This window comes from Epargyreus clarus, unplaced genomic scaffold (genome assembly GCF_041222505.1).
Source record: "Epargyreus clarus isolate Ecla_fem2 unplaced genomic scaffold, WU_Ecla_fem_2.2 ptg000010l, whole genome shotgun sequence".
Classification (NCBI taxonomy): Eukaryota; Metazoa; Arthropoda; class Insecta; order Lepidoptera; family Hesperiidae; genus Epargyreus; species Epargyreus clarus.
In genome coordinates, this window is record NW_027332218.1 from 1407956 (window position 1) to 1431636 (window position 23681).

General features: G+C 37.2%; 3 protein-coding genes and 1 non-coding gene across 5 annotated transcripts in view; 2 read left to right on the plus strand and 2 right to left on the minus strand.

Moving 5' to 3' along the window:
• Positions 1-6654, plus strand: part of LOC140745272 (proclotting enzyme) — a 31414-nt gene extending 24760 nt beyond the window's left edge. For both annotated transcript variants that reach the window (XM_073077037.1, XM_073077035.1), the window contains exons 4-7: positions 42-234; positions 1191-1351; positions 5090-5346; positions 5742-6654. In XM_073077037.1, coding sequence (XP_072933138.1) covers positions 42-234; positions 1191-1351; positions 5090-5346; positions 5742-5897 — 767 coding nt within the window. In that variant the 3' untranslated portion in view covers positions 5898-6654. The remainder of the gene's footprint in view (positions 1-41; positions 235-1190; positions 1352-5089; positions 5347-5741) is intronic.
• Positions 6655-6994: 340 nt separating this feature from the next.
• Unc50 (Unc50 RNA binding protein) lies at positions 6995-15398 on the plus strand. Its single transcript, XM_073077038.1, has 6 exons — positions 6995-7404; positions 8339-8404; positions 9316-9436; positions 10151-10284; positions 11771-11872; positions 14165-15398. Exons 1-6 carry the CDS (start codon positions 7176-7178, stop codon positions 14299-14301), a joined length of 789 nt encoding a protein of 262 aa, XP_072933139.1. The 5' UTR covers positions 6995-7175; the 3' UTR covers positions 14302-15398.
• Positions 13394-13475, minus strand: TRNAS-AGA (transfer RNA serine (anticodon AGA)). The gene has a single exon. It is a non-coding gene; the product is annotated as a tRNA-Ser (tRNA).
• Positions 15399-17286: 1888 nt separating the features above from the next.
• On the minus strand, positions 17287-23523 carry LOC140745274 (calcineurin-binding protein cabin-1-like). The gene has a single exon (XM_073077039.1). It carries the CDS (start codon positions 23446-23448, stop codon positions 17446-17448), a length of 6003 nt encoding a protein of 2000 aa, XP_072933140.1. The 5' UTR covers positions 23449-23523; the 3' UTR covers positions 17287-17445.
• Between the last annotated feature and the right edge of the window lie 158 nt (positions 23524-23681).

Below are 23681 nucleotides of genomic sequence, written 5' to 3' on the forward strand. Positions count from 1 at the left end.
TATCCAAAAAGCTAACCAGTGTCTTTGCCTACATTTTTCAGATTGTGGACAACGAGAAGACGAAGGTGGTCGCATTGTTGGCGGCACAGAATCGAAGCCGGGAGCGTGGCCGTGGATGGCGGCCATCTACCTGCACGGCAGCAAGCGTCGCGAGTTCTGGTGTGGTGGCACCCTCGTCGGCAAGAGACATGTGCTCACTGCCGCCCATTGCACCAGGGATTCGAAGCAGAGACCGTGAGATTTATTTGAGATGATTTAGAAATTATAACCATCTTTTCTAGTGCCTGATTGATGGAGTCTTCATTTTCATTGAGACAGCATCCAAGTTATATTAATTCCTAACTTTAAACAACAGTGTTAAGCAGCACTGTGATCTAGTTTGAAGGGTATGGTGAGGGAAAGACGCAATCAAAAAGGAGCAAAACGTCTGTTGCTGACCTCAGATATAATTCCATTCTTATTTGAGGTTCATTAAAATAACTACAGATGGCAGTTATCACTTACGTGAATCAATTGGACTCCCTTATTTTTTGCTACTCTACTTTCATAAAAAATGTAGAAAGGTAAGTGACATTTACCAAATTTTCAAACGGAAATTCAAAATGTTACGAGGTCTTTGCTGCTAGGCTTGTCATTGCTGTATCCCTGTAGTTCCGGGGCAGGAATAGGGCTACGGTATCCCCTGCCTGTCGTAAGAGGCGACTAAAAGGGGGCGTCTGGTCCCGGCCAGCGACCTCGGGAAGGACGGCGGTATGTGTGGTCGTATACTGCCGTATGCACCAAAAGGTGTAGCGAGCGACAAGCTCACCTGGGCGGAGCCCGAGGGGACAACGCGCTAAGAGGACTCCGGTTGCGTTCCTTTGGAGACCCGGAGTCTTCTACGCAGCGCCAAGGACGGCCGGGGGGTTTTAGTGCGGTAAGAGTCCCACATAGTCAGTAAAGCAAATTAAATCAAACACTTGTTCTGACGATAACGTCTCTCAATTTTTTTATTCTTCTATAATTGTTCATAATTGTCATCATGATCAAAGAGCCCATTTCACCCATCAACTGGCTGAATTGATACATTGATTAATCACCAATTTGTAATCATATTCCTATTGGATTATTTGAGCATTGAATTGATCAGCCATTTTTGCGTTTATTCGTTTAATATAAGCGTTATTTCAGCGTTTTTTTTCATATTCCAGGTTCCCAGCCCGTCAATTCAGCGTACGTCTGGGCGACGTGGACCTGGCGCGTGACGACGAGCCGTCCCGCCCCGTCACGCTGCGAGTCACCGCGGTGAGAGCACACGAACAGTTCTCCAGGGTCGGCTTCTATAATGATATCGCTGTGCTGGTACTTTCTGGTAAGTGAGTCTTGTATATTTTTATATAATATAGGAGTATCAGAAGAGTTTACAGTACACCTGATGGTAAGTGGCTACTGCCGCCCATGAACTGTAATCAACCCCAGAGAGGATTAGATATTCCTACCTGAGTTCAACCACATATACGCCGCTATCCCTGAGAACTAAAGAACGCCTCGGAAATGTCTCCCCTTCAAACAAAAACACAGCAGCGTTTAACAAACATATTATTAGGAACTTTAGGCAGAAATAGGTGAGGCGGTGGTGCCACCGGACTCGAACCACAAACAATAAAATTCTGGCACCTTTAGTTTACAGCCTTCAATTAGTTATAACTGATAATGACGGTACGAAATTTACAACGGTAGCCGCGACATATAAAGTTTCTTTTTTAAGTTACCTCAATCGTAAATCTGAACGCATATTAGAAGCAATAAACATTTGGTTACATAAATCATTTTTTTATTGCAGCATACTGTTGCCTAATTACGAACGTATTTTTACGCACAAGTGAACAAATTAATTATGAGATGTTAATCGCGTTTGTTGAGCTACAATATATAAGCTTCAGGAATTTACGTTTGAATGTCTAATTTTCAATATAGGTAAATGCTATAATTCAATTAAACCACTTTTGCCAAAAATAATATTATTAAACCCTGCTTTGTTCTGGGGGTAGCTACCATCTCTTAAAACAATATTATTTTCATACTTTGAAAATAATGTTTTAAGGAGGTCGTGGTAAGAAACAAAATAATGTTAATGCAATATTGAAATGAAATTTTCCTGAACTATGATGGTTTGTAAAAGATGGTGGTAGGCCCCCTGGTTTTAGTAACAACGCATCGCATCTATGGCCGACCAAAACTTGTTTATTTATTTATTTTTTTTATTTATTTATTGTGTAAAGCATTTAGTACAATAGATTGACCTACAATACATACAGTTCAATTAAATGCTACCTTTACAGGTGTTACACATGTCAAACTTAAATAAAATGTTAGGATTAATAATAAAATATTAAAGGTAACCGCTATTTAGATTAATACGAATGCAATTATGTCGAAATTAACAACCAATAATAATAATAATCAAGTCATTATATAATGATAATAATAATAAGGAAATTAGGAAAATTATGTCAGTTTTTATCATCAAAGTACTCTTTAATCGTATAGAAGCATTTTTTAGCTAGCCAATTTTTTACTAAATTCCTGAATTTTATATAGTTGTGGCCTTTAAAATCATCCGGAATTTTATTATATATTTTAATAGCCATATTAAAACTATTTTTGGCAGTCAATGATAGTTTTGTCATGGGTCGATATAATCTATGGATGTTCAGTGTCCGCGCTTTCCGAGTGTATATATTTTTCTCTTCCTGGAAGAGATCTTTGTGTTTGTAGACGAACAAACAGACATCTAAAATATATAAACATGTTAGGGTTAATATTTTGTATTTCAGAAATAATGGACGGCATGAGTCTGTTTGTGCGAGACCAAAGATAGCTCGTATGCATCTTTTTTGTATTCGGAAAGCTCTTAGGGATTCAGACGAGTTGCCCCAAATAACAATTGCGTATCGAAGTGTAGAGCTAACATAACCATTATACGCCATCAAAGCCGCTTCTAGCGATATAGTTTGGCTCACTCTTCTCAAGGCATAGACGAAGCTATTAACTTTTGTACATACCTCATCTATGTGGGCACGCCAACTGCATGAGTGATCTAGTATAATACCCAGAAATTTTGCACTTTCTACCATTTCAATTTTCATGCCATTATATGTAATATTAAGTGCTTTAGGACGTCCTCGAGAGGTATAAAATTGCATGTATTTAGTTTTTGCTACGTTTACTTTTAAATTATTTATTGTTAACCAATCTATTGTTTTATGCAGAGCTTTATGTATTTCAGTTTCGTAGGTACGCATGTTTTTTCCTTGTATTATAATAGAAATGTCATCTGCAAACATAATGCAATGTTGTGATATGGCATTAGGCAAGTCGTTTATGTATATAAGAAATAGGAGAGGGCCTAGAATGCTTCCTTGTGGTACGCCGTAGTTATTAAGTTTAAATCCAGATCTATAACGTTCCAGAGTTTTATTATTTTCAGTGTATCCATATGTTTCGACGCATTGTACTCTGTTCATTAAATATGTTTTGATCCAGTAAAAGGCCGGTCCTCTAATGCCATATTTGTACAGTTTACTTAATAATATGTCGTGCCTAACAAAGTCGAATGCTCTTGTCATATCTAGTAGAATTACTGAAATTGGTACTGTTTTATCTAGACTGTCTGTCACAAATTTAACCAAATTAAATGCTGCTAGTGATGTGCTCTTATTTTTACGAAAGCCGTTTTGCTCCTCTTTGATAATTTTGTTCTTGTCAAAGAAATGTAGTAGCCTCCGATACATAACCTTTTCAAAAATTTTTGAGAGGATCGGAATTAGTGTAATGGGCCTAAAGTTATCCAACTTATTTTTGTCACCTTTTTTATATATTGGTTTTACTAGACTTCTTTAGCTCTTGGGGAAAGACCCCTTCATTCAGAGATAAATTGATGATATGTAAAAGTGGATAGGCAATTATTTTAACTGTTCTTTTGAATATTTTGGTATTAATCTCATCATATCCAACTGCGTTTGAATTATTTAGTGACTTTACTATATTAAGTAATTCAGAGTTAGATAAAGGTGTGACAAAAATTGTTGATTCTTCTGACGGGACGGTTTTAAGGGCTTCGGGTAAATTATGATTATCTGTACAGTGATCAGTGACAGATGATATAAAATAATTATTGAATAAATTTGCTATTTTTTGAGGATCTGTTACGTTTAAATCATTTATATTTATTTTCGGTATTATTTTATCGCTAATGTTTGTGTTGTATGTATAGTTCATAGAATTCACTAAATGCTTGTGATGTTGTCTGTGCATTAAATACTTCATTAAACGATAGGCTAGTTAAGCAGTCTATAAATTTATTTAAGTTGTGCGTTGAAATATCTCTTTTGAGCTCATACCACCATTGTACTAATGTAGTTCTCCTCTTAAGAACTGGAAAGTGATAAATTTGAGCAGTGTGATCTGAAAGGCTCAAGTCATAAACTTGAGTTTGACCACCAATTATATTTGAATAGATATGATCTAAGCAAGTACTAGTAGTTGCCGTTATTCGCGTTGGCTCTGTAATTTGCTGTGTTAACTTATAGGTTTCCATTATTTGTTGAAGTTCAGTTGATAATTTTGAGCCCTTCATTGAATCTATATTTAAGTCTCCACAGAGGACATATTTTTTTCTTTTGTTACGGCAGAAATTATATAATAATTCAGATAATTTATAGAAGAATTCTGATGTAATGCTGCTTGGCGTTTTATTGGTATACCTTGACCTGGAATCTTATCTGAGGTTGATTACAGAGTTTCTTGGACAGCAGTTAGTAGCCGTTATAGTCCGCGCCAAACTGCTAGTCCACTCTGAAGTTGTTGCGAGCTGGTGTAGTCATGCAATTTGCTAGGGTTACGCGATTCATTTCTATATTCAGAGCGGACTAGCAGTTTTACGCCGACTATACTATCAATCGTACTGCATACCCGTATGCTCTTCCTATTTTACAAAAAAAGGAATAATAAGAATTATTATGACTAACTTTTCATTTTCGAATGATTTACCACAGTATAAGTATCTATATCCTATACTATGGATTTACTGCCACCTTTTTCTTTTCAGAAAACGTTCAGAAATCGAAATACGTCATACCAATTTGCCTGCCCAATGGTGACCTCTCGCGGCAAACGTTTGACGGTTTGATGGCTACTGTAGTCGGTTGGGGCACCACGAGGTACGGTGGCGGGGAGAGCTCTAGGCAGCTGGAAGCTAAGCTACCCGTCTGGAGGAATGAGGACTGTGACAGAGCGTACTTCCAGCCTATCACTGATACTTTCTTGTGTGCTGGATACGCGCGAGGTGGTGTGGATGCATGTCAGGTGAGTTATTAAGGTTTTTAATTGAATGAGACTAATTGATTTAACTGATGCCGCTTCTTTTTCATGTAAAACAATTTTTGGTGTTAAGTAGACGATGAAACAATATTCTAACGGAAATAAATTTTGAACGAAATATAATTTGAATATAAGAATTACAATCATATCTCTAGCATCCCATGGTATTTGTAACGGTGCTATCAAAGGGTGAGAGACGCGTAAAAATAGAACAAGAAAGAGAAAAACAAGTATAAATACTATACTAAGACTATAAACTGCGAAGAAAAATTTCCGCGTTTAGTATAGATGTAGTTTTTTTCAACTAATTTAGATATCTTAAATTATCTTATCTTATCTACCATGATAGTGCATTACATATTATGTTTTTATTTTTCCAGGGCGATTCCGGAGGTCCTCTAATGTTACAAGCCAATGGTCGCTGGACTCAGATTGGAGTAGTTTCCTTCGGCAACAAGTGTGGTGAGCCAGGGTACCCAGGCGTGTACACAAGAGTCACCCACTACCTGAACTGGCTGCAACAGAATGTAACTTAAGTCGTTTTAGAATAGAAAAATAATGACACTAACGCTTTATAACGTGTAGTCATTATAAGTATCATGACATTCATGAAAAGCTCACTAGATAAGTTCTTAGCTAAATAACAAAAAATAGAGAATTTTTCATGCCAAAATGAACATTTTAGGATATTACTGACGAATTTTATTACATTTTAACAGGTTAATATACTTCCAGTGCTTCTAATGAAATCACATAATGTAAATAGATGTGGCCGTGAAAATAATGTATCTATACCAATAGTACAGTTACCACTAAAAGAAATATAAAAAGGAATGTCCTAGTCATATTTTATTTTAAGTGGCAAAGGATACAACGACTTCTGGCTCCTATAAATATTTAAAATAAGTTTTCTACCAAACATATACGTGTAAGAAATAATATCGGCCATACATTTTACTGAAAATTTATGTTTTAATCTACCTATTTATAAGTTTAGTGATTACTACTATATTTTATATTATTTAATAATTTAACTCTTGTATTTTTATGTCTGTAATTAACTCGCAGTATGTATAATAATTACTTGTGATATACTAACAGTTGTTAGATTTTGTGTATCGCAAAAGATTAAGCGGCAGGTTAAGGTGCAGAGAGTAATAATTTTATTGTCTGGATTTGTACCATCAACGTTTTTTGCAACCACTACTGTTTAGATATTGTATCAGTTCCCGCCTTAACTTGTTAAGAATTGAATCTTATTTTTGTAAATAAATAAACATGTCTTAAACTAAATATTCCAAGTTTTATTTTCTTCCAACTCCTTTTAGAAGGGCGTGCTGTTAAAGATCAGAGGTCCTAGCTGAAGCTGATCACAGTTTCGTTGCCAGTCCCACTCTTAATGAATAAGATAATCATCACATAATTATGTAAATCAGTCGATATGCAAACCCTTCCATCGAAACGAAGAAATCGTAAAACTACTTAACCGTTCATGTACCAGTTGTCGGCCTCGACGAAGCCGTTGTGCCTTTGGACAAAACCATGCAACTAAACTTATTTCTAAACGTTTCCCAAACCGTCATTTGTGACAATTGTGACAAGAATGATATAATGTTGACAGATGACGTTTGTTTAAACTGACATTGACACGTGACGTATCATTGCTCAATGAATCAGACGTTTTAAAAGTTGCTTTTATTCTTGTAAATAAATAAATGTGCAACTTATCTTAGCAAAAGTCTACCAATCACTAGAGATTGATACTCACTAGACCTAACCACAGTTGTCAAGTAATTAGTAATTGCGAAGTTAAAATGATGAAATACTCAACATCGCCTACTCCAAACTACCCAAGGAGTACGTCTCCGTTGCCAGCGCCCGCGAACTACCAGCCCACGACCGCCAGCGCGGCGGTGAAGCGCTACAAGTACTTACGCAGACTCTTCAAGTTCAATCAGATGGACTTCGAATTTGCTGCCTGGCAAATGGTGTACTTGTTCGTGTCACCGCAAAAAGTTTTTAGGAATTTCAATTATAGGAAACGTAAGTAATTGAAGTTTATAAAGTCGTCAAGAATACCCTGTACGCTCGTCACATAGGACAGTACTTTTGTACACTATGTCTTTTCACTTTCTAACATCCCACAAAAACTAAAGTATAAAGTACTATAAAGATAACAGACTCTTTGTATATAAAGTAAACCTAAGACTAACCAGCAGCCCCACACATTAATAATTGACAAGAGTCGTGACTTTACGCATAGCATACAGCTCCATTGGTCTTAAGTAGTTACTGCTGGGGCTAGAAATGGATGTGAAGTCTTATATTAGTGTTTGTTGGATAACACCCATGAAACACAACTTTACTCATAGTAAAGTTATAAAGCAATAATTGGCAATGGGGTTGCAGTACATAACCCACAAAAAGTTCTATCACTTAGTACAATGTTAAGAATGCTTTTTTTCTAAAGATAATTAGGTAGCACACAAACATGCTATCTACCTGATGGTTAGTAGATATACCACCCATGGATATCTGTAATCATGCCCTGGTAGTATTAGAGATTATGTATATTGGCCAAAGCTATGTTGATAGCTCTTACAACACCTTTCAAAGCAGGACACAGTAGCTCATAACACTATTGTTATAAGGTAGAAATAGCTATATTAATGGCACCTCCAGACTTAAACTGCAAAAGGTTCTACCTCGAAACATATTACATATGTACCTACATGTAAATATTTGTATTAAATAGGTTGAATCACAGAAATATTCTGATACATTAAATACTTAATCATGTACGACTCACAGAAATTCTAACTAAGCTATTTGTCTAACAAGTATATTTGTCTTATGTATAACTAAAACAGCATCTCTAAAAAGCTGTTATTAAGCTTTACATGTTTTGATTGCATAGCAAAAAGGTTTAGTCATATAACTTAGTTGAATAATAATAATGTTTATTTACTAATTTCAGATACAAAATCACAGTTTGCCAGGGACGATCCCGCCTTCCTAGTACTGTTAAGTGTATTTCTATTCTGTAAGTATGTTTCTTAATAACATATTATACTATTTTTGTTCTAAGGCAATAAAATTGTTTATTATTTTTAATTGAGCAAATAATACAATATGCGCAAAGAGTTTTAATATGATCACAATAGTACATCGCAGATGCTTTTGTTGCTAGAGAAAACATGCATTCCAAACTTCAATGCATGTATGCATGCATATGCTGCCTAATACTAAAATTTAGTTCTTATGTCTATAAGCAGCCATGTGCATAAAGCTTGGACTGGTGTTAATTAAGTGAATTAAGCTTATCTAAATATAGTATATAACTCAAAGGTGACTGACTGACATAGCGATCTATCAACACACAGCCCAAACCACAGGACGGCTCGGGCTGAAATTTGGCATGCAGGTAGATGTTATGACGTAGGCATCCGCTAAGAAAGGATTTTGATCAATTCTACCCCCAAGGGGATGAAAATATTACTTCATAACACGAGCGAAGCCGCGGGCAAGAACTCGTTATTAATAATATTTAAAATGTATTTTTCCTGGCTTATGAAGTTATTGTATTATTTTTTTGTTATTGTATTACAGCCTTATTGTAACGCCTCATAAGCCAGTAAAATACATTTTAAATATTATTAAAGTAACAAATGAGCATGCGGTCCAGCTGATAATAAATAGCTATTACTGCCCATTGCCATCTGTAATCAACCTCAGATAAAACCCTTAGAGGACTAAGTTGGAATGCCTCAAATAAGTAAGTCTTATTGTCACTTAACACTGCTGTTATTAGCAGAAATAGGTGTGGTTGATTGCCTTTGGAAAAGAACTACAAAAGGGATCTACCACTTTCAAATTGCTTGTTGAATGCTTTACTGTTGTAAATAAATGAATAAATGTAACCAGTAAATAACACATAACATTATACAATTCCAGTATCATCAGTCTGCTTTGCTCTCAAGCTGGGTCTCACGTGGAGTCAGCTGTCTCTGTTTGTGCTGTTCGTCGTGTTTGTGGACTTCATCGGCGCTGGCATACTCGTCTCCACTATATTCTGGTAAATAGTTCTATAAAGTAATATTTCATTTAAGTTTTTTTTTAATTAAATTGAAGTATCAATTAAACAAATGTTAATGTGGCTCTAAAAAGATTTATTTTTATACCTGAGGCTGGTCACAGATGCTATCTTTGATGCCTTAATAACTTACGAAACCTTTATAACCAGAATACAACAGCATTCAACATTAGTGTTATAAACCAGATAGTTGTATTTTAATTTTGGTGGACTACCTTTACTTTACATGATATACTATTTAATTCAATAGATGACAAACTCTAGGTACTAGAAAGGTATAAAAGCTAGTTTTCTGTATGTATTTATTTGTATTTGTTTTGGTAAGGTAAATTCACGCCATCAAATAATACGTAAGTTGAAACATGTTTTATTTTGCGTAGAAATTGTGTTGTCTTTAATGTCATTTGGAAGGTATAGGTTCAAAACGGATGGGGCAAAAGGAATTGTGTAAATAATGTAATCCGTTTAGAAGTTATTGGGGATTTTCCGTTGTGAACATTATAAAATGTATAATTTTGTGTTTTGTATTGTAAAACTATGTTTAATATGTAGAAACGGTTCTAACTTCAAACGCATCTGTGGCTGATTCTTATCTGGAGTTGATTACATCTATGAGCGACATAGGTACTCACCGCCAGGTGGACTGTATGCTTTACTCCTTTTATATTATAAAAATATGTTTTCTGAATATTGCAGGTACGTGAGCAACAGGTACCTGCGTCGCGAGTCGTCGCCGGACGTGGAGTGGGGCTACGCCTTCGACGTCCACATCAACGCCTTCTTCCCGCCGCTCTCGCTGCTGCACTGCTTCCAGATCCTGCTCTTCAGCAGTACGTTATTTATTTATTTAATCGTTTGTATAGTCCGCGCCAAACTTCTAGCCCGCTCTAAATATAGAAACGACTCGCGTCGCAACAGAAAATTATAGATGACAGCGGAATGAAGACAGCGCGGGAGCCCCCCAGCACCTTCCGCTGCACGATCTCGCCCGCGAGTGTACCCTTATGTACGCTATGTATTAGTGTACCCTTAGTATTGCTACGGAGTATATGCTTGTAGTTGTGTGCGACCGTATTGGCTCTGACTACACCTGCTTGCAACAACTTCAGAGCGGACTAGAAATTCGGTACGGACTATACCTTTTACAAAAAAAAACACCGGGTTGCACCGTGAGTGCCAGTAGAAGTGAAAACTTTCGAAACCTAACCTAAATAATAATATATAATAAATAAAAAATGAAACTGTCACCTACTGACATATTTAAAGGTGGTAGAACCCTTTGTTGTGCGATGCAGTGGCACCACCGCCGCAGCTATTTCTACCTCCTAACAGCAGTGTTATGCGCTGCTGTTCTGGTTCTACCACCTTGCTACTCTTCTATTAAAAAAATGTAAATTTAAGATGTGCAAGCCTTTTTCCTTATAAAAATTATATTAACTATGAAAGGTCATGGAAAGAGCATCTATTTCTAGCATGATTGTCATTGCAAACTTACATTATAAAAACGAAATGACAAAAAAATATATACCATCGTAATGAATTTAGTGCAAATAAGCGTAATGTTAATCTTTATTTTCATAATTAACACTTGAATTTTACTTATTTTGCTTATTAGTCTTTATAAGATTGGACATCTGTAACCAACTCAATATAGAAAAGATTTTACCCGAAGTCGATCACAGATAAGGAAGTTTTAGTTTCGGGTATTTTATTGTAAAGAGTTATGCATTACTATGCATGCTAATGCTTTATTAATTATATGTAAAAATAATGGCATTTAAAAAAAAATGAAAAAGAATAATTATTTTTAAAATTAAAAAAGACAAACCCACTGAGTTTCTTACCGGATCCTCTCAGTAGAGGTCGCTTCGATCCGGTAGTAGTTTAAGAAAATATTGTAACTGACAATTTGTAAGTGCCGCCTTTGGCCTATACAAAATAAATATATTTCATTTCATTTCATTACAGTAAGATTTACTAGTTTATACTAATCGTTTATACCGTGAAGGTGGTAGAACCCTTTGTGGTTCGACTCCGGCGGCACCACCGCCACACCTATTTCTACCTAATAACAGCAGTGTTAGGCGCTGCTGTGTTCCGGTTTGAAGGGTGTGGTAAGGGAGACAGACTTTTCCGAGGCGTCCCAGCTTAGTCCTCAGGGGTAGCGGCGCATCTATGGCCAACCTCAGGTAGGAATAACTAATCCTATCTGGGGTTCATTACAGATGTCCATGGACGGCAGTAGCCACTTACCATCAGGTGGACTGCATGCTCGTCTTCTACTCCTATATTATAAAAAAAAATCTACTTCCACAGATCTGTTGGTACATAGCGGGTTCCTGTCTTGCTTCGTGTCCAACTCGTTTTGGCTGGCGTCTATCGTTTACTACCTCTACATTAGTTTCCTGGGATATAGCAGTAAGTTTTTTTTAGTTATACGACTTTTGAGACTTTTGAAGCCCTGCTGTGTTCTGGTTTGAAAGGTGTGGTAAGGGAGACATACTTTTCCGAGGCTTTCCAGCTTAGTCCTCAGGGGTAGCGGCGCATCTGGAGCCGACCTCCGGTACGAATATCTAATCCCATCTGGGGTTGTTTACAGATGTCCATAAGCGGCAGTAGCCACTTACCATGAGGTGGACTGCATGCTCGTCTGCTACTTCATATTATAAGAAAAAGTTTAAGAAAAAATTGGCCAAGCATGAGTGGAAGGGCAGGCATGCAGTGATAGCCTAGTGGTTAAGAAACTCTGCCTCTCGTTCGAGGGGTCCGAGGTTCAAATCCCAGGCATGCACCTCTGATTTTTCAAAGTTATGTGCGTATTAGAAATTAATTATCACTTGCTAAACGGTGAAGGAAAACATCGTGGGGAAACCTGCATACCTGAGAGATTTATAAAAAAAATCTCAAAGGTATGTGAAGTCTACCAATACGCACTTGGCCAGCGCGGTGGACTATGGCCTAACCCTTCTCATTATGAGAGGAAACCCGTGCCCAGCAGTGGGACAGTAATGGGTTGTTGATTGATTGAGTGGAAGGGTCCGTACCACACACAATTCTATATTTTTTTTATTTTTAGTATTTTTTATTATAGCAGCTACTGAAATAAATATATTGTGAAAATTTGAACTATTACGGTTCCATAGATAAAGCGAAAAACGTCGAGAAATAGCGGTTTCTTGTATGACAACCCCCATTTATTTTCAACTTTCTTTTTGTTTAGTATTTGTTGTTATAGCGGCAGTCATTAGGCGTCCTCTTTATAAATTTCAAGTATCTACCTATTATGGTTCCAGAGATATAGGCCTGTGACAGACGGTCAGACAGCGAAGTCTTAGTAATAGGGTTCCGTTTTTACCCTTTGGGTACGAAAAATAAAAAAAATAAACCTACCTAAAAATCATAAGTTTCTTTTTTCTTTCAAAAATTACAGATTTAAAATGTGGTACCACCACTACACCTATTTCTGCCTGCGTGTTGTAAGGGAGATTTATTTATCCAAGGCTTTCTAATGTAGTCCTCAATGGTAGCATTTATGACTTATATCAGTCTGTAGCCCAATCTTATCAGAGATTGATTACAGATGTCCATGGGCGGCTGTACGTGAGTAATCTCTCACTGCATGCTTATATCCTACTTCTACAAAACAAAAAAAGTCCTGCAGTGGTGGCAAAATACACATTTTAGACGTAGCAGGGTTATTGTTAACCCTACCGGACTATCAATGCAAAGATTTCCAGTTTAGTTACCCAATCAAGCAAATTTCAAAAATTAAATTTAAAATTGTGCTCTGAAATCAGGATGCTTTTTGTGCTTGTATATATTTAATTTAAAAAATAATAATAAAAATAAAACATAAAATTCTATTTATAATAAAAAAAATATATAATTATGCATTTTTTCGTTTAATTTAATTTAAAAAGTGGACCTACGTGAAACCGACGCAGTCGGTAGGATTCGAACCTACGCTCCCAGAGGGAATCTGATTTCTAGTCAGACGCCTTAACCGCTCGGCCACGACTGCTTGAAATTGAGTGTCGAAATTAAGATACATATTTTACGTGGAGTAATTTACTTAACAAAATAAATATATTTTTACAAGTAAAACTATATAAAATATATATTATTATATTGATTTGCAATTTAGATAATGATAGAAAAACCTTAGAAAATGTTATCTATTATGTATAAAAAGGTATTTTCGCCCGTAGACGTAGGAAGCATATTATTTATTTACAAAAAAAAAAAAAACAATAAATGTTAAAAAAGTTATAGAAATGGAACAATGGATTCTTTCATAATATATATGTAAACTCTAACAATGAATTATATTTTGATAGTGCATATTTGCATGCATATTTCGCCATTATGATAATCCGATGTTATAGTAATTATTCATTTAGTCAAATAATCTTATATATAAAATTCTCGTGTCACAATGTTAGTTACCGTACTCCTCCTAAACGGCTTTGCCGATTTTCATTAAATTTTATATGCATATTCAGTAGGTCTGAGAATCGGCTACTATCTATTTTTCATACCCCTAAGTGATAAGGGTTGTTCACCCTTAACATTTTTTATTTACATGGGAACACAACGTTTGCCAGGTCAGCTAGTATAATATATTTTTTCAATTTTGAATTACAACTTTATGCTTCTCGCACTCTTGTTTCGTGACTACAAATGTACAAAAAAATATTTTTGTATTTTCAGATCTACCGATGCTACAGAACACGAGGATATTCCTGCTGCCGCTACCTTTGCTGTTCCTGGCCTACTTAGGGACCCTGGCGGCCGGCTGGAACCTGAGTCATATGCTGATGGACTTCTACCACTATAGAGTGCTATAGTGCAGCATGAACATCATATCTTAGCTATGATCGCTTGGTTAATGTTAGTTCACAAGGCTATTTTCAAAGTTGCATGTATATTTTAAAGGTGTCTGTGTCAAACGCTGTTGTGTTCTGACTTAGAGCGTTTGTCCACCGCCGCCGTCACCGAACGGAAACCGAGAACGAGATGACGGCGCCGAAGTAGCGGTAAATACATATACTATTGCCGCGGGTCAACCGCACGTCACGCGTGATAGCTGGAATAAAGTAAACCGACGTTATCGGTCGCGGTGGACAAACTATCGCCGTCACGTCATATTAAAATCGGCCAGAAATAATCTCGTTCTCGGTTTCGGTGGCGGTGGACAAACGGCCTTAGTGTGGTAAGGTGGAAACTTATATGAGGCGTTCCAGCAAACCCTCTATGGCCGACCTGTAGATTTCCAATTCTATCTGTGCTTCATTACAATTCAATTCATTTATTTATCAGATTACAGATCCATATTAAACATAACAGCAGTAGTCATTTCATCAGGTGGACTGTATATTCGTTTGCAACTTTTATAATTTAAAGTTTATTACAAGATTTTGTTAAAGAAATTTTTACTGAGGCTTAAGTGGGGAGGAAGGGACGGTCCGCCCCGTGCCTCCCATCCTAGGTGTGGGCCTCTAAACACAGTTGCTAAAAACGAGGTCGTCAAAACCAAACAATTTAAGAAATGTGTATTCATAATCAACGAATAACAAGGTCACCGATTCACAGGTGAATAATTCCATGACATGACACATTTGTCATTTTCCGCCACCGCCGACGACTGCAGTCCGCTACTGAACTCAGGTTGTTTGAATTTAGCCTGCCCGTGGACAAAATGTAACCAAGCAAAGATAGCAAAGCAATCCTGCCCATGAGTCGATTAGTCTGTTATCTATTATATAAAGACAAGTCGGAAGGCCTCATACCCTTTTATATATCGAAATATATTCCAAAAATCCTAAACTATAATATTACGGTGAAAACCTCGTGTATTTACTCCAGTTTTATGACCTTTATTAATAATCAATCCATCAAGCCAAAGATCGAAAAGTAACTCTATCTAATATAAATTCTCAATATTTTTAACTAGTGGTGCCCGCGGCTTCGCCCGCATTTTAAAGATATAATATGACATACATAAAACAGAAAATTCGTACCTTCATTGGAATGACAGTGGTGCCATCTGTCGAAAATTGGTCTTACCAACCTTCGTGGGCTCTTGGACAACAACTTTGCAAAAGATCATCACTTGATCAAATGCATAGTTTCCGATTTTATAAAATGTATATAGACAAATATTCATTTTTATATAAATAGATAGATGATCGACTAACTTGGATAAGTAAAGTAAATTATGAAAAAATCGAATTTCGATCTTCTGGGTTAAAAGATCGATTCACTGAATCGATCCATGACTGGAGATCGATTAAAATAATCAATTTTTGGTTCAAAAGATCGATTCTTCGATTAATCGATTTCAGATCGCCATCCGTAGTTCCCGTGGGATTTCCGGGATAAAACTATCCTATGTCCTTTCTCGGGTCTCAGACTATCTTTGTACAAAATTCCATTCAAATCGGTTCAGTGGTTTAGCCGTGAAGAAGAGACAGACAGACAGAGTTACTTCCACATTTATAATATTAGTAAGGAAGTAAGGATTTGCTGACGGATACATAATTTCAGTGCTTGTTTGATCCTGATAACCTTTTTTTTCGCCATCCTCGAAAAAAGATCGAAGATAGAATCGATTCTTAGGGCCTCGATTTTTTTGTGAATGGATTTATTGCACTTCGATTCGAATCGATTCAAAAATCGATCTTTTTCGGAAAGAATCGCCACCCCTAATATAATCCCAATAAATCTGTATAAATAAATGTTGCAACCGTCTCCGCTTGCAAGAAATGATATTTTTAAACTCATGGTTATTTAGAGTATGCCAAAAGACCCACAAAAGTAGGTAGGATCCATTACTGGAGACCGATTAAAAAATTCGACTTTTTTTGGTCAAAAAGATCGATTCTCTGATTAATAGATCTAAGATCGCTATCTGGGATAAAAACTATCCTATGTCCATTCTAGGGTCTCAGACTATATTTGTACAGAATTGCATTAAAATCGGTTCAGTGGTTTAGGCGTGAAGAAGAGACATACAGACAGACAGACAGAGTTACTTTCGGATTTATAATATTAGTAAGGATAGGCAAATCTATGGATAGATTGGTTATTAATAATGAGCGATAGGCCGATGTCAAGAATATTTAAAATTCATTAGGAACTGTTAGGAACTGTATAATGTTGAAGCAATATTATATAATTTTTATATTAACTGAAACTGCTGTTTCGTTGAGGGAAATTTAGCATAAATGATTAAATATCTAATATTTTTACTAACAACCAAAAACCAATCGGTTGACAAATAACCGAAAAGGGTCCTGATTTTTTATATTAATAGATTCTTACATAGATTAGTAAAGATACTTCACCGCCTTGAAATTGAATGCAGCCACAAACGGCTTATTAGTAAGTTCTTTTTTTGAATTCTTAACAAATAAAAACATTTTTAGAGGAAATTTACGAATAAATAACTAATACTGCGTAATTTACATAATAAATAAATAATTATTTTAAATATTTTAGGGACATTTTAGCACGGAGACGTGGCAAAACTTTTTACGTAACCATTTCAATTCTCAAAACTGTCAACATTTTCTTGTTAGGAGTGAGTAATCTTTACTTATCTATGGATTCTTATGAACAAATGATTATAATAAATCATATTTTTTTTCTAACAATAGTTTCATCACAGACTGCAATTTATTTATATTTAAATGTCCATACTATACCTTAAAGAATATGTTAAATTAATATGTAACCAATTTATGTTAATTTATTAAGAAACACGCATCATTATGTAAGTTACATTAATTTTGTAATTATGTATAGGATTCATTTGTAAATAAAACATGTCATTATTACAAACTCTCTCATTTATTTCTTATAACTTAAAGGTATATTTTATAAATATATAGTTTATAGATTCATATATCGGTCCAAATCAAAATACTTGTATGAATTACATTGGCCAGTCTAATTTATAGGTAATATAAAAGATCATTTACACTTTAAGATTAATCGTCGTCGAGAATTATAATTTCATCCGACGCGATAGGTTTAGGCCTGTGTTCTGGCTCAGAGAATGGAAGCGATTTCTTTGCTTCGGGCTTCTTGCCCACGACTAGCGGCTGCTTCGGCACGGTGGTCTTCGTTATCGTCAAGGAAGACGGTAACCTACTGATCGATTGACTTATCTCTCGCGACACCGTGTCGTGAGGCGCCTTGGGCACGGATGGTAAGTTTTTCTGTCGCTCTGCCAACTTTTCCTGCAACGTTTTACCGGGACTGACCTGTTGGTGCGGCAACGGCGGTTTCTGATGCATCGTAGTGCTTACAGTAGATGCTGATGACATGTGAGCCTGAGCGGGTAGTGAGCTGTGCGAGGAAAGCCCACCGAACGAGGGCAGATTCGCGGTCATCGATGCGGGCAACGTTGGCAATACTGTGCCCATGCTGGGCGTCAAGGACGGCGCTGACTTCTGACTGGTGATGACGGAGGTCGGAATCGCTTTAACGACTGACGTGGTTTGGGTGGAAATCGGCTTCGGAATCTTGGGCTGAGAAGGGACAGGAACGGATCTGCTCGCCGAACTCGCTTTCGGCCCACGCTTTTGTTTCTTAGGTGGTGGTAGATTGAACGGCGAAAATGACTGTCCTACACACTGTCGGTAAAATTCGGCTTGGAAGGAATTCTGTAATGAATATTGCAGTGACGACTGCAATGTGTTTTGTAAGGCCATGGTGGCGCTTATGTTGCTCAGGTAAGATAGAGATAACGCTGCGGCGGCTTGTTGTGTCAATAACGGATCATTCAGCAACGGCATGTAGTTTTGTAACGCCGCAGCCATATCTTGCGCTGATATCTTCGGCAGCCCGGCTGCTTGACTTACGGATGGTAACGGTGACACTGGTGGTTTGGGATCAGGTTTCTGGGTTGGAATTGCAGCCACTTTGATGATCTCTGCAGCTTTAGCAGCCTGCTGCTTCTGTAACTTGGCCGCGTTTCCCTGTTTTAATGCCTGACAATACTTCATGCTGAGATCCACCAAGTTCTTGTTTTCAAGAGGTCCATTATTGAGCAGCTTGTATGCATCGATGAGTAGATTTGTAAACTGTTTTGAATTCGGTTGCTTCTGAGTTTTTTGGTAGAACCTATAAATATCCAACATTAAACTTTTCAGTGCTTGCCGCTCGACGTCGTTAGTTTTTATATCGGCTTGCTGGCTGAACTTTATTAACTGACCCTTCAGAGATTGCACACATAAAGAGAACGCCTGTTGTGCTAATTCTTCCCTGTCAGAATCCCGTAGGTACTGCTTGCCTAAATCCGGCACCTTTTGTAAGTAAAAACTCAACTCTTGTAGGGTTGTGTGGTCATCAATTTCTTTCAGTATCTCCATTGTGAGCAAGACGGATCGATTCATGTGAAAAGCGAAGCTGCCTCCTCTGTCTACTTCACTCGAAGGTATTTTCCAGATGTTATTAAAAAAGTTCGTGTTCTTACGTTCGCTGAACAGACCGGCTAATTTTTGTCCAAATCTCGATGTAAATGTCAACAACATGAGATCTCTGCATCTTTCAATATCTTTGCCTTTTTTATAGTAAAAATGATAATGAGCGAGACGGTATATTGCCTTGTAGTGTTGTGGAAAACGACTCGCACAGTCCTCCAGCGCGTCGAGACAGGCGGAAACGATCTTCATGATCTCATCATCGGTAAGCGGTTTCGATTCATTAGAAGATTTGCTCGAGGTGTCGCTTTCTCTAGCGGAATCGCTACTACTATCCGACGTAGAATCACTGGAACTAGAGTCTGATGATGAAGTGGAAGACGTAGAGCTGGAGCTTTCTTCCTTCTTCCCTGGCACAATACTTTGGCTTTTCTCGGTTTCTTCTTCTTTTTTTTTACACTTTTCACTTACATTTTGATCGTTTGTGCTTTCGTCCAATACAACAGTTTTTTGAGTATCATTAATTTCGACAACTTTATCAACGACTGCGTCTTGTTCAACATTTTGAGGTACGTTTTCAACTGGCATTTCTTTCACAACAGTTCGCTCAGTGTCATAAGAAACCGATCGTCTAACTTTAGCGGCCGCAGACTCTGACTTAAGTCTTTTCACTTCATGAGTGTCCTCCTCGCCGGCGTCGCTAATAGATCTTTTAAGAATATTCGCAGCCTGCACTGGTTCATCAGATCTGAAGTCCCCTTCTGCCTTATTGCCTTCTTGCCTCTTTCTTCTTGTATATGGCCCTTGCAACCACTCTTCAATGCAAGCGGAGAACACTTTGCCAACTGACGCTGGTATAGGTTTATTCTCATGTTGCTCGATATATTTAAGAATGGAAGCATGAATCCTATAATGCAACTCTAAGACTTCTATACAAAGATGAGTTGGTGTACTGTAATTGATTTTTGTAGGATAGGTTGCTTGGACTTCTTGTAAAAATTTTATTCCTCGCATATAGTAATCTAAATACACTGATGGCGGTTTGCTTCGTTTTTCTGCTACCTTGCCCAACATATAGTAAACTTGCCATATCTCTTCATTTGTCATTTCATTGTCATTGGTCTTATTCATTTCACTCAAAATAGTGCTAAAACATTTCTGTGTAGTATCCAACATATCTTCCTTTTGTTTCTCAAGGGACTCAAAGTCTTCCATGCTAAGTGATTCACTGGCCTGTTTCAGTAATCTTGAGGAAAACGAATGCACAGCATAAACGAAACTTCCGTATTCAGTCCACAAATCCTTACGAGAAGGATTCAATTGTAAGGAGCGCTTGAAACATCTGATTGCCGTTTTTGCGGGGTCCAAAAATTCTTTGTCATTTTTAAGATTCTTACAGGAATTCAATAACCTCACGAGTTTCACGGCCATGGCTAATGATATCTGGGCCCAAGACTCGTAACGATTATTATTTATAATGACATCTAGAGTACTATATTTAATGCCAATATCCGACTCTTCTTTCTTGAAGTTATAATCGCCTAACAGAAAATAAATATCTTTCATTTTATATGGTAAAAGTGTCGGAAATACAGGTAATTTTTCGTCAGTACCATTCATATATCTTTCCATTTCGACAACATACTTAGCCGGATCATATTCTGGGGGTAGCAAAGCTAATATTTGAATGAACAAAGCTTCCGTCTCAGCAGTGATTTTAGACACTTTTCCTTCCAACGCAGGCAGCTCTAGTGGTCGAAAAATTTCATACAATTGTTGTGCTCTATGCCAATCTAAGGATTTTTCAGTGCTTTTATGGTCATTCAAATATTTAAACTTCTGTATACGGGAAGGATGCCGATACAAACAATAGACACATTGTTCTAGGAACTGAGATATGGTTTCTATAGATTTGGACAAAGAGGGCGACCGTAACCGTGGTACAACCGTGTCGAGAATGAAATAAAGAAGTTTGCTGTCAGATTTACTGCACCAGTATTTAAGACCCAATTGCTCATGACCAATAAACAATACCATTAATGGATAAGGGATTTCATCAGATATTTCTGGGTCAGTAGCAGATCGGCCTCTTCCTTGGTCCTCCTCCCTTTGTAAAATATAATGCATTAATATCCAAGGAATAACAGTATCAAAGGGCATTTCTGTTGCAGTTGTCTCAATTTGGTGACCAATAATCCTGATGAGGTCCTCCAGTCCTTGGCTAAGTTCCTTTGGCATTATCCAATCCAAACACGACAATCCTTCGCTGACAAGTATATGTTCGATGCTACATAATATTTTGACAACCGTCAAAGTCCACTTTTCATATTCTGCAGACCCGGAAGTATTGCGAAAATAGTGCTTTAAAGCTTCATGTAAACATATAAACGACCACTTGAAGCAATCCTCAGCTTTATCGAGAGCCCAATACGTATCCAGAATAATTGTTAAGTACACAGCAAAGTCTAATGAAACCTCGTCCTCCTGCCCCTTTGCTAATGTTTTAAAGTGCTCAAAAGTGTCCGTTACAATGGCTATAACCTCCTCGTAACTCCCTTTACTATACAGATCTTCAACTCTTTCTAACTTCATATTTCTCTCTATAAAATTTATAGATTCCAAAATTTCATCGATATTTATATCAGGCTTATATGTAAAGTTAATGACGTTTAAGTTATAATAATCCCGCCGATGTTGTAAATCATTAAATACATATAAAAGCTCGAAACGGCTGTCCAATTCAAGTGCATTACATTTACTTAGCAAATGCACGTGTATCTTAACCCAGATTTGACGTAACGTGTATTCCAAGTGGTCAACAGCACCAAACATGAGTGGTTTTAATGATAATATAATGCCAATAGATTCTATCACACTAAGACCATGTGTTTTATTTTCATCTGTACTGAGATTCAATTTTTCATTCAAAATAAACTCTTCTGTCAACAAATTAACTGCTACATAATGCAAAATTTCTGCCTTATTGTCGTCCGTGCAAGCTGGAATATCAATATGATTGTTATAACATTTATTAGCTTCGATAAATACTTTTATAAGATCATTTGACCATTTTATTCTCCATTTCCCGGCAAGAATAGCCAAATAAACCTTCAGGATATCTATTATATCATAGTTCTTTTCTGAGAACTTATTGATGAATAATTGTACATCCTTTTGTTCATCTTCGGACCCAAAATACTCAACTTTTGGCATCTCTTCTTTATTTTTTTCTTCAAACAAGTTACCCAGATATGCGGTAATGTGGCAATTTCCTTTATCTTCATTATTTGTTTTCTTTATAATTTCTGGTACCAAACCACTAGGGACCATTCTTCTCAAAGTGTCATATATAGTGTCATCTTTACGTTTCTTCCGTCCCGAACGCCGATTGTTACACCATTCCCACTGCTGCAAGTGTCTGAGATCGCTGCCTCGACGTCTTACAGTATTTTTCTTTTGAGACTTTTGTTCCTGTGTAGACTCTAGGTCGCTTTCAACCTTCTCTGTGTCGGTTGTCGGCTTGTCCCTATCAGAAACATCATTATTCTCATTCTCCGAACATATGTCAGTAATTTTTTCAACATCAGTAATATTTTCCTCAGATTTGCTCTCAACCATGTCAGGTTTTCCTTCCTCCTCACATATCTCCATTTTTTCTTCCTTCTTCTCAATACTAACCGCCATTATTAACGGACATGCATGACTGTAACAATTTTCGGTCATGTAGTGATGCATGTCAACTAATGCTGTCCCGACTGCCTTCCAAGTCAATTGTGTTATTGGTTTTTGCAATTTTAAATGTGGTATGATGTATTTGAACCGTTCGGCTCTTTGTTGCTCAATAAATATATCATGGATCCTCTCAGCTTCCTTGAGAAGCTTCTCTGCTATTTCCTCATCAACTGGATCGTCTTCTGCTTCGTTCCATACATATCTTGGGTTTATATATTCTAAGTAATCTCTCTCAAACTTGTACTTTGTGTAGATATGTTGTCTATACACTATAGCCCTCATATAGCCGGGGTCTAGTTGCAGAGCGTCAAAAATCATGGCGATGCATTCTTTACGTAAGTCCAACCCTAATAAAAGCGTGACGACTTTATCAATACACGGCCAATGGCGCGGGTTGCAGTCTACTCCGCACTGGAACGCACTCAGAGCCATCTCGTAACGGTTAGCGCGCATGTATAGGAGCCCCAAGCGATGCCACAGGGTCACGTCGGTGCCGTCCAGCTCGGACGCGGAGCGGTACGCGTCTATGGCAGGCTCCAGCTCGCCGGCCGAACTCAACATGCCGGCTAAATTTTTGTAACACAAATACTTCAAATTAAGCAACGGGCTGGGTACCTTCTCGCCCGGCACCGAAGTTTTAACGTCATACAGCAATTCAGTGTCCAGTAAGTCCTTGAGCAGAGTCGTAGCGTCTGCGAGGTTCCCTTTTCTCTGAAGATCGAGCGCCTTCGCATATTGCTGGAAAGCGATCTCCTCGGGTGCTTCCCTTGAAACTCTCTCCTCGGAACCACTTTCTTCATCTGATTCATCGTTCAAAGCCGATAATTTTATCATTTTACACTGTATCCTTACTAAACGGACATATCAAACGGAGCTGAATTATCAAAATAATCAAAACATCGTATTTGACAATTGTCAAAATGAAATGACAAAGTGTCATCAACAAATTTATTTTTATTAATTTATTTTGATCTTGACAAAATAAAAAAAATAAAATAAATATTTTTTCTCACAGAAATAATAATATTTCTCATATAAAATAAATTACACTAGAATTAATCCTTTAT

What these genes read in the sequence shown, in the direction of transcription:
- Unc50 (XM_073077038.1), top strand. Translation starts at nt 7,176, where the DNA reads ATGATGAAATACTCAACATCGCCTACTCCAAACTACCCAAGGAGTACG. An exon ending in GAATTTCAATTATAGGAAAC is followed by an intron (nt 7,405 to 8,338) that starts GTAAGTAATTGA and finishes TACTAATTTCAG; the next exon opens with ATACAAAATCACAGTTTGCC. An exon ending in GTTAAGTGTATTTCTATTCT is followed by an intron (nt 8,405 to 9,315) that starts GTAAGTATGTTT and finishes ATACAATTCCAG; the next exon opens with TATCATCAGTCTGCTTTGCT.
- LOC140745274 (XM_073077039.1), bottom strand. Translation starts at nt 23,448, where the DNA reads ATGATAAAATTATCGGCTTTGAACGATGAATCAGATGAAGAAAGTGGT.